At 34.6% G+C, this 11084-nt stretch overlaps 2 protein-coding genes across 3 annotated transcripts; one reads left to right on the forward strand and one right to left on the reverse strand.

The window, feature by feature from the left end:
• The first annotated feature begins 388 nt into the window (after window positions 1-388).
• On the forward strand, window positions 389-3903 carry LOC133802534 (probable receptor-like protein kinase At1g30570). Its single transcript, XM_062240860.1, has 2 exons — window positions 389-764; window positions 1105-3903. Exon 2 carries the CDS (start codon window positions 1119-1121, stop codon window positions 3687-3689), a length of 2571 nt encoding a protein of 856 aa, XP_062096844.1. The 5' UTR covers window positions 389-764; window positions 1105-1118; the 3' UTR covers window positions 3690-3903.
• A 2674-nt stretch (window positions 3904-6577) lies between these two features.
• On the reverse strand, window positions 6578-10480 carry LOC133802371 (GDP-L-galactose phosphorylase 1-like). Of its 2 annotated transcripts, none has more exons than XM_062240670.1 (9): window positions 10328-10480; window positions 10095-10192; window positions 9557-9976; window positions 8787-8908; window positions 8651-8710; window positions 8324-8557; window positions 7978-8154; window positions 7333-7584; window positions 6578-6974 (listed from the first exon to the last, which is right to left on the reverse strand). In XM_062240670.1, the coding sequence occupies exons 3-9, from the start codon at window positions 9633-9635 to the stop codon at window positions 6783-6785; spliced, it is 1116 nt and encodes a 371-aa protein (XP_062096654.1). In that variant the 5' UTR covers window positions 9636-9976; window positions 10095-10192; window positions 10328-10480; the 3' UTR covers window positions 6578-6782. The 2 variants fall into 2 exon arrangements, with proteins under 2 accessions (XP_062096654.1, XP_062096653.1); XM_062240669.1 differs by having other exon boundaries at window positions 9557-9980.
• Window positions 10481-11084: the final 604 nt, after the last annotated feature.

Consider the following 11084-nt stretch of genomic DNA (forward strand, 5'->3'; position numbering starts at 1 on the left):
ACAAAATATCACATCATCAATGTGTTAGCTACTTAGGACGAAATCTAACAGAATTCAAATTTCAATAACGTACATAGTTCGGAAGAGTTTTTAACATCATGAATCATTAAAGAGTCACGATCATACAGTGATCATAGTTCGGGGAGTAAAAATACTATTTATCCTCTTTTCTTTTTTTTCATATTTTGGTTTTTTTTTAAATAAAAAAATTATTTAAGCTTTTGGAACGTTATATATTTTCAACTTGCGTTTTTAGAAAAGAGTGAGATAATTTTTCGAATTTAAATACTTAAGTTTATTAAAATTGATTATTTACAAATAAAATAATAACAATGAAAGAGCCATCTGTTGCAACAGTTAGAATTAAATAAAGGAAAAAGGTTTTAGTAAAGTACAAATTCAATGTTGTCAGATTCTTAACTCTTCTGTAAAGAAAGAGTAAAAGTGGAACAAAAACAAAACCACAGCAAAGATATGAACTGATCTTTTTTCCAATCTGTTTCCAACAACCCATGTTCTTTTTCTTCTCTATATATTTTTTCTAATTCTAAAGACTACCCCATTTCATCATCATCATTATCATCTTCCTCTGTTAATGTTCTCTTTTGCCCCCCCTTTTTTTTGGTGTGATCTTTTTAGTCTCTTTTTCCTCAGCTAAGCAAGAAAAATATCCCTTTTTTGTTCAGTTTATCCTTTTCCTCTAGATCTGTGACCTACTTGGGTCCCTGGAAGTGAAGAGAAGCTGGTATTAGAAGAAGTTACAGGTGGGTTTTTCATAGCTGTTCTTTTTTTATGTGAACTTGGTCCTAAATCGATGAGAACTCAGAAGAATAAATTGGGTGTCATGAAAATAACTTAGAAATTTTTTTGGTGTGTACCTATTCTGATGTGATTGGATTCGTCCCAAACTTGAAAAACTCCTTGTCAAAACATTTGGGGAATGGAAGTAGTTTTGTGAGCAAAGAGTTGGGATTTTCTTGGTTTGTTGTTTGTATTATTGGCTCTCTGAGTATTGGGTGATCCTTGTTTTATATAAGGAAATATTGGGTAGTTTTTGTTTTTATTCATTAGTACCTTTCGTTTCTTCTTTCATTGAAATACTAGAGGAATATTGGGTGATGGGGAAGAAGGTCCAAGGCAGAGGCAGTGTATTGGGTCTGCTTCTTCTAGTGTTCTTCTTTGTGTTTGTGGAAATTGGAGAAGCTCAATCGAAGTCCTTTTTCATTAACTGTGGAGCAAATTCCAGTGTTGTAGTGGATAGCAGGAAATGGGTTGGTGATTTGGCCCCTAACACCAATCTCACTCTCAGCTCTCCTGGACTTGCTGAATCAACTCTATCATTAAGTGGCGAGTTGGCTTTGGCTTCACTATATAACACTGCCCGGGTTTTCACTGATGGTTTGAACTACACATTTCAAGGAATTCAGGGTTACTATGTGGTAAGGCTTCATTTCTGTCCCTTCCCATTTAAGAAGCTCAATGTAAATGAATCTTCATTTGGTGTTGTGGCAAATGGTCTAAAGCTGGTTTCAGAATTCAGTGTTCCTGGTGAGCTTTCACACAAGAACATGGCGTTGCAAAGTTCTGGAGGCAACACTACTTTTTCTCTGGTTAAAGAGTATATTCTGGATGTCAATCCGAGTGTTCTTGTTATTGAATTCATCCCAGCTAAAGGGTCGTTTGGATTTGTAAATGCTATAGAGATTGTCCCAGTTGTTGATAACTTCTTTCCAGACTCTGCTGGTAAAGTGGGTGGAAATGCAGTGAATTTGAATTTGAAGGGCCGAGGGGTTGAGATTATGTATAGGTTAAATGTTGGGGGGGATAAGATTAGTCCTTCCGAGGACTCAGATCTTTGGAGGACATGGGAAGTGGATTCCAGCTATATGATCACGGCAAACGCAGGGTCTGAAATTCATAATAGTTCCAATATTACCTATGCTTCCATGAATGATTCTTCAGTGGCTCCTCTTCTTGTGTACGAAAGTGCTAGATCTATGTCCAACAATGAAGTCTTGGAGAAAAGGTTCAACATGTCATGGAAATTTGAAGTGCATCCTGATTTTGATTACTTAGTTCGGTTACATTTCTGTGAGCTAGTTTATATCCAGGCAAAAGAAAGAACCTTCAGAATCTACATCAACAACAGAACTGCAGCAGATAATTTTGATGTTTTCTCTCGGGCAGGAGGGAAAAACAAAGCATATCATCAGGACTTTGTTGACACGGTGTCTTCAAAATTTGACACACTATGGATTCAGTTAGGTCCCGATTCGACTGCGGCTGCTGCAGTAACTGACGCTTTCATAAACGGACTAGAGATTTTCAAGCTGAGTCGAGATGGGAATCTTGCTTTTGTGGAGAGGTATGATTCAGCTGGGAATTCTTCAGGAAAATCGAAAAGTTTTATCCTTTGGGTAGGAATTGGAGCCGGCTTGGTTTCTGTTGTAATTTTGGCTGCTGTAGTTGCTTTCATAGTATGCTTCTGCAAAGGCCGAGGAGGAGACAAATCAAGTGACACCAAAAACAATGCTTCTGTTTGGCGGCCCTTATTCCTTCATGGATCCATTGGGAACAGCATGGGAAATGCCAAGGGATCTGCAGGAGTCCAGAATCCTTATGGATCTATGGCTACTATTAGAGGTGGCAAGAGGTTTACATTAGCCGAGATTCGTGCTGCAACAAATAATTTTGATGAAACATTGATGATTGGAGTTGGGGGCTTTGGTAAGGTGTACAAAGGGGAGATTGAAGATGCCACCCTTGCAGCAATCAAGCGGGCTAATCCACAATCTAACCAAGGCCTCACAGAGTTTGAAACAGAGATTGAGATGCTTTCCAAGCTCAGGCATAGGCATCTGGTCTCCATGATTGGCTATTGTGAAGAACAGCGTGAGATGATCTTGGTTTACGAGTACATGGCAAATGGGACACTTAGAAGCCATCTATTTGGGAGCGATCTCCCTCCCCTAACCTGGAAGCAGAGATTAGAAGCATGCATTGGTGCTGCAAGAGGACTCCATTACCTTCATACTGGAGCCGAGCAAGGAATTATCCACAGGGATGTTAAGACGACTAACATACTGCTAGATGAAAACTTTGTAGCAAAAATGTCAGATTTTGGGCTGTCTAAAAATGGCCCTGCTTTGGATCACACTCATGTCAGTACTGCAGTGAAAGGAAGCTTTGGTTATCTAGATCCTGAATATTTCCGACGACAGCAACTAACTGAGAAGTCCGACGTCTACTCTTTTGGGGTGGTGTTGTTTGAAGTTGTCTGCGCTAGAGCTGTTATAAACCCAACCTTGCCCAAAGATCAAATCAATCTTGCAGAATGGGCAATGAAATGGCAAAGGGAGAGATCTCTTGAAAGCATCATGGACCCTCGTCTCAAGGGAAGCTATTGTCCTGAATCTTTGAAGAAGTTTGGGGAGATAGCAGAGAAATGTCTAGCTGATGAGGGGAAGACCCGGCCAACGATGGGGGAAGTTCTATGGCACCTAGAGTATGTGTTGCAGCTCCATGATGCTTGGATGCGTAACAACGCATCAGGAAATTCCCTCTCAAGTAGTCAGGCTTTGGGACCAGATGAAGGAGGACCCAGTTTTGATGGAGAGACCAGCTCCAAAGAAAAGTATACAACATCAAGGGGAATTGATGATATGGAGGCTACAACTCAGCTCTCATAGCAGACTTGCATTCAAGACCAGTGAGGACTTATAGATTGTATTCTTATGAGATTGTCTTACAAATTCTTTTAAATTTGTTATATTAAATTCAATGTCAAATTTTAGTTTTCTGTTGTATTATCTATATAGCTTTACAAGCTTGATTCTTTTTGTTACATTCTGATTTATTCATTTTTTTCCTTTAAATTTCTTTGGTCAACATTTTTTTGGGGGATGAAGTTGCTTTCTGGGTTTTTGAAGATCTTGTTTGGTAGTTGGAAGTTGTCAAGTGGGAAAATTGTTGAATTTCATTTTCTTATGTATGTATTTATATAAATGTACATGCATACTCTAAATTTTCTTTTCATTTGGTGCATTTCCAAGCATTTTATTCATTCTACTTCTTTGCTTTCTCCATCTAACATGCATAAACTACTTTTTCATATAAAAAAAAAATTCAAGAAAAAGTTATCCTTTATACCTTTTTGTCTTTTAAGGTATGGATCTGTCATTTGCATATATTAAGTATTTTAATCCATCGACTTCCAATCACTTTTAAGCTTTTAAAAAGCATAAAAGATAGAACAAAATATGTACGAAAAAATGTGGACATCTCTTTCCCTTTTTAATCAAATGTTTCACTATAAATTACAACTAATGTAAGGGAGATACGAAGGAGGTAGGTGCCACTTTTTAGACTTTGTTTTAGTGGTTATTAGCATGATTCTTCTATGAAATTTTTGTGCAAAATAACCCTTGATATTTTTGTTAATTATTAGGTTCTTAAATTTAACATAATTGGTAATTAACTTCGATTTTAAAAATCTCAGCAATTGTAATATTTTTTAAAATGCATTCCTGCTAATGGATGATTAATTCAAGAATTATATTATAAATTTATGAAAAAATGAAGAAATAAAATTATGAAAAATTAATTACTATTATTTTTAAAATCAAAGTCTTCACCACTAAAAGTATTTAAGAAACTTTTATAAATTTAAGGGACAACCGTGCTAATGTTGAAACTCTTAGATGTTATTTGGTTGGAACAAAGAAAAATGAAAGAATAGAATAAGAATGGAAAAATGAATAAGAATGAAATAAAAATTAATATGAATAAAAAAATTGATAAAAAATTATTAAAAAAATTTCAATCTTGCATTGTAAGAGTATCTCCAATGAAGTGCCAAATTTGACACATATTAAAAGTTGTTATAAATTTGGCGCAAAATATAAAATTTGTCACATCAATAAATGATATTTTTTTATTAACCATAGTCATTAATTAATAACTTAGTAGTTGATAATTAATAACTAACTATATATATATTACATCTTGTACATCGGAGCACAATTATAAATATTGGACCAAATATTACATTAATTTATTTTTTGTGCTGAATTTAGCACAAATTTTATATTTTGCATTGGAGATGGTCTAATCCTTCTATTTTCAAATAGAATAGTCATTTCACCAAAATAATAAAAAAAATCATTCCATTAGAATAATATTTTTATACTCTAGAATGTATCAAAACAAATGAATAGAATGAAAATTGATATTTTTTTTCCATTACCACCAACCAAATATCAACTTATTTTTGCATATGTCAATTGACTTCTTTTTGGGGCTTAACATGTCAAAATGGAATGGGACATCAATAGATATACTAGTTTTAGTTCTAGTATATAACTTTATTTATTAAGTATATTCAATTTTACATTTAGTATACCTATATTATATCGTTATTTACACATAGTTTACCCAATGAGAGAGAGAGAGAGAGAGAGAGAGAGAGAGGGAGAAAATTTGGCTGTTTTGCTAGGAGATTGCCCTCAATAATTGATGACCCAGAGCAGCCTATCTTGGTATGTACCTGAAAAATGTACTATTTCCTTTATTGTATGCAAAACAGACCCCAAAACGAAAACGACAACAAACTTTTGTCGTTTCCTTGTGTGCTGTGTAGTAATAATGCCATTGCCAGATCATAAAGCTCAAAAAATAAAAAATAAAAGTAACAACTGGCATTACTTTGACACATGCTATAGGGAAGCACTCGTGAATGCCCTGAGACTTTGAGAGTACAAAAAAACTTTTTTCTGCACTGTCCACAAGGATACAGTAACTTATAGGCACAAAAGAACAAAAATTGAAAAAGATCAGTTCAAATTTGGAGTGAGAAAAAGTTTAAATCCCATGTGTTAGTTGACAATCACATTATTCCACCAGCTTGTGTAGGGGTGAGCATCGATCGATTTAGGCGGTTTTTTCATAACATAAAATCCAGAATTCAGTTTTCGGTCCGAATTGGTGCAATCTAAAAACTGACCGACCAAACTAGTTAAAAGAAAAAACCGACTGTTTTGGACTGCGATTTGGTCGGTTAAACCGATCAAACCGAATTTCTTATTTTTTAAAAATTTTTTTTTTTGAAAGTTTTAGTTAAAAAACTAAAAATTTTGGATTGTTGGAATCCATTTTTATGCATTTTTAAAACATAAATATATAGAACATAATTTCATATTTTTTTATTTTTATTTAATAATTTTAATAATTAATAATTATATAATATTATATTATTATATATTATATTGTTCGGTCGGTTCGGACAAAAATTTTAAACCGACCGAACAGTAACGGTTTGCGCCGTTGGCGATTTTTTCGGTATTCGGTTTAATCGGTTTCGGTTTTTTCGGTGTTTGAAAGGTTGATGTATACGGTTTTTTCGATTTTTCGGATTTTATGCTCAACCCTAAGCTTGTGTACCTTACCTCTCAACCACCGGTAGTCTTTGTAGTCTAGCATATCAATTCTTATCTCTATTCCAATCTGTCATGACATGAGTCAGCAGAAAGAAAGAGCTAACAAAAATAAGGTAAAATGTGAATCAGTCTCACTTTAGATATGAATAATGCTTCAATCACCATGAATATATATTATTAAGTGGCAGAAGAGTTCTCTGATTGTGTTTTTTATTTTATTCAAGACACTGAAGGAGTCATAAGCAAGTTGGAAACTTGAATACATGTCAATATTAGAAAGAAGTATCAAGGACTTTTATTTAGAAGCAGTTTTTTTTGCCATGAACCTCCTGACCATAGGTCCGAAAATCAAACACCAAATTTACTTGCAATGCTGCAACAGAGCAGCTTCACGGCTTTGAAACCGTCGTCATCGATTGATACAGAGCTGAGGCGTTTTAGAATAGTCTTCTCAGTACACTCATCGAATTCTGACCTTGATTTATACATGAAGTAGCCTCCGCACTCCCAAGCTGAAAGGGAGGAAGAGTCTTTTGACTTCTGTAACAGTAAAAGATCAGGTCAGAATTGGCAAACCAATAAATCTTGACAAAACACAATAAAAACATCATAATTTTCCGGCGCATGTATAAAGATAGCGTATATAAAAAAGTTTCCATTTGGTCCATGACATATCAATGAGAATTGATTTTATTTGATCTACTTATTCTTGGCAATCCTTTCTGAAGTAAAAAACATTCATTTCAAACCTAATAAACACAAGTTGATCTAGTTTCCATTTGTTCCGTTTCAAACATGTAACTAACTTACCCCAATATCTAACTCGCATTAAAGCATTTTTTTAGCATGAAATGAGAATAAATAGGAGGCACATAAACTATGACTATAGGCCATTTACCTGAAGAAATAAAAAGATCTTTTTCCCACAATCAGATATCAGAAGACTGTATAAAATGCTCAACTCCTGTAGACAATAGCAAATATTGACAAGAACCTCCATCATTATTTTAAACTTCTGATTGCTCTCGAGTAGGAGGGTCTTAATTGAGTAATCGGTAACAACTGAGATGTGCATCCAACTTTGTAAGTCACCAAAAATAGTATCAACAGGCATGAGCTCAACAGCTAAAGGGTTGGGAAAATAGCAGGCCTGCACACAAATGAATTTTCAGTGCATTTGCAAACAAGGTCAAACATAACAAAAATTAAAGTAGGCACACACCCCTTTCCCCACTAAAGAAATAAAATACTAATTTAGCAATGATAACATTGCAAAACACTTGTAAAATCTCAATTTAAAAAAGGCCTTAAAAATTAGTGGGCTGATTAGTAAGAATATCAACTCTAGTTTTTTTTTTTTAAAAAAAAAAAAAAGAATAAAAGGCACGAGTTGGTAATATATGAAACAATATATCAAAACCCTCACCCATCAAAGACATCAAAACATGGACACACCCACCAACTATCCCAAAGAGAATTACGCAATGCTGCGCTCTACATAAAAAAAAAAAAGAAGCACTAAAATGGTTAGGTGAGTTTATACCTGAAAATGTAGATGAGAAGCATCAGGTGAAAAGTCATAAAACAACCGGAAACAGCAATTATTTATTTCAACAGCAACCCTGACAGCCATTTCCAAGATGTTTGCATCCAGAAGTTGGTAAAAACTATTAGAGAGATATGGTACCAGCAAGACATGGCCATATTCCACCGGAGATGCCTAAAAAAAGTTCAAATAAATTAATTAGCAAGTCTCTGGCTAACTTAAATAATATGAAAAGCATAAATAGGAATCTGCAATCTAAGAGCTTTGTTCGCATAGCAAGGATCAAAGTTGTCGGATAAATTGGACATAAACACACACAAGCCACTCAAAAAAAAATCCTTACATTTATAAAGATCAAAAAGGCATTGTCAGGCAAAACAGCTGAAGAAATTAATTCAGGATTTGTTTGTTCGCTGCTTGCAACACAGAAAAGTAGCTCATCATGCTGTTTCATGAAATTGAATGGAAATACATCCTCTTGATAGAAAGTAGTTTCGTTCTCTCCTGGCTTTGGAAAATGATCCGATATCCATTCTTCATTCAACTGAGCAAGAAACTTTTTCCTGCCTTCAACAGCCTGTACAGTTCATTAGTGTTTACAGAAATAAATAACCATGTAATTATGTCAATAAGCTTTAAAGGAAAATCCAATTTGCTTAGAAACAAAGACCTTAATTTCAGAAGCTGTCACATCATATCGGAAGATTCCTTTCATCACTCGATCTTCCCACTGCCAATCAGAATCAACATAAAAGTAACACATAGAACTTCGTTAAAAGCGAGCATGAAATTATTTAGTTCCATACCTGGGAAAGAAGAAGAGTGTCTAAAATGCTATCTCCGTCTTCAGAGATGCATGAAACCTCTCCAAATGATTTATGATCCATCAGAGATTGGCTACCAAAGTGGTAAAGAGGGACTTTGATACCTGCTATTTATCAATTAATTAATAGAATTTACAAGAAAATAACATGTTTGTCATGTAATTACAGTACAAACGCAGCCAGCTAGGAAAATTATACAATGGTACTCAAGCAGATATTCACTGGATGGTAATATCCATTAAATAGTGTATCATTAACATTCACCACCTTTCATGATCTTTTATATAAAGATCCAGGGTATTATATCAGGAAATAAACTACCCCCTTACTAATTTCTTCCGATTAACCAGTGAAGGTAAGAGAATACATAGGTCAATGTTGCAAGGTGGACAGAATTACTATGCATAATACTTCCGTGAGTGGCCCCATCTCAATGTTACTTATTTCACATCAATTTCCTATGTTCTTAGCCTGGGAGTAACTACTAACTGTATTGTGTTTTGTAACTTTTTTAGAACGTTCTAAAGAGCGTGCCAATGCAAAACAAAAACTTATTTCTAATGACCAGTACCATTTCGATCAACATTCCACACATAAACTCCTAATTAAAACCTCATTTAGTCAATGATATTACTTATAAAAAGAACAGCCATTATATGTAAACATCTAGGTTTAGCACATCACACAAGCGTATACATCAAATGCAATTGAACACAAATTAGACACATTATAAGGATAATCTGAAACCAGACCTTCAAGGAACTGAGGCAACTTTGACTGCTTAGATTTCGCCAACAAATGGTCATCTTCAAGTTGCTTGACCCCAACCATGTTTAAATAGATTATTTGTACAAAGGAACTAGTTAACCGAAAGAAAACTACCCACAAAAAATTTCAGTATTCTTAACAAATATAGATGATCCAAAAAATAAGTTCGAATGCGAATTTCAGCAACCACCACCAGCAAGGAAGGTAAGATCCGCCGGATGCCCACCAGCTGAGGGTAGGGCACCACGACCACCGTGAAACGTAGGGGATGCAATCAAGAACTTAGGAACAGTTTCCTTGCATTGTTTACCCCTATTAATCTTCTTAGCACAAGTCTCTTTACTAAGAGCCGTGGTGGAAATCACACAGCTGCCAGCCCTAATTGGACCAGCAAACTCTCCCTTCTTCCTTCAAGAAAAAAAAACCCTCAATCAACCAATCATAATTGAAAAGACAAGAAAGGAAATCACCAAAAAATCAAATAACATCAAACAAAATTAAATAGATTGGATTAAACCTTACTTTAGATTAGTAATGGCAGCGAGAAACTCCAATCCTTCTTAGTCAATTCCAAGCAGAAAATCGTCCCAAGTTTCAAAGATGAACAACAAAGTTTACAACTGCAATAAAGATCAATCGAATTTCAAAAACTCATTAACCTAATTTCGAAACTGACATAACTAGCATTCATTGGGCAAAAAGGGGAAAGTGGTGGAAATGAAGAGGTAAAGCAGGAAAATGAGTGAGAAAATTACCAGAATTGAGGTTGAGGACGAAGATGTGGTGTGATACCAGAAGAGAAGTAATCAAAAATTTTGTTTTTGGGTTGTGGTTGTGTGTATATTGGATTGGGGACGACGACAATTGTCCTCCGCTAACTTCCCATTTCACCACCAATACAAACTCGACATCTGTATTTAACGTCACCGTTAAGGTTTTTATTTTTTATTTTTTTAGTAGTAGTATTGTAGTAAGGGTCCGTGTGTCTACAGAGATCATGTCCAAAAAACTCTATTTAGCCTCTATTATTTTAGACTATGACTATCAAATTTATTAAATTCAAATGTACGGATTCGATATTAAATTACAAATAGCACTACATCATCTCTTTGTTATGCCCTGCCGCTTAGCAATTATTTATGAGCTTCTTGTTGTCCACGAATGACAATTATTTTAAGGCAAACACAAAATATGTGTAGTTATTATTTTTATAAAATACACTTATTTTACCCACTTAAAATATACATATACATAATAATGTAGCATGTATTTTAGACCACATAAAAATAAGGTTATTTAGATTTTTACCCAAAAATTATGATCTATACATTATCGTGTCTTTTGATTTTTTTGAGCCGTTAAAAATTCCTTCTCAATTATTCGCTGTGTTATAAAGTGAGACTTCCGTCCAATTTCATTTCATGTGGCAAACAGAATGCCGACATAACTTTTTACTCGTTGATGTGTATTGGTTACGTCAGTATCATGTGTGTAATTTAAAATTAAACATAA

This window comes from Humulus lupulus, chromosome 9, assembly GCF_963169125.1.
Source record: "Humulus lupulus chromosome 9, drHumLupu1.1, whole genome shotgun sequence".
Classification (NCBI taxonomy): domain Eukaryota; kingdom Viridiplantae; phylum Streptophyta; class Magnoliopsida; order Rosales; family Cannabaceae; genus Humulus; species Humulus lupulus.

Excerpts from the sequence above, each read along its gene's own strand:
- LOC133802371 (XM_062240670.1), bottom strand. The coding sequence starts at position 9,635 with ATGGTTGGGGTCAAGCAACTTGAAGATGACCATTTGTTGGCGAAATCT. Across the intron at positions 8,711-8,786 it reads ACACTCTTCTTCTTTCCCAG|TGGGAAGATCGAGTGATGAA; the intron begins GTATGGAACTAA and ends TCTGATTGGCAG. Across the intron at positions 6,975-7,332 it reads AGATCTTTTTATTTCTTCAG|AAGTCAAAAGACTCTTCCTC; the intron begins GTAAATGGCCTA and ends TTACTGTTACAG.
- LOC133802534 (XM_062240860.1), top strand. The coding sequence starts at position 1,119 with ATGGGGAAGAAGGTCCAAGGCAGAGGCAGTGTATTGGGTCTGCTTCTT.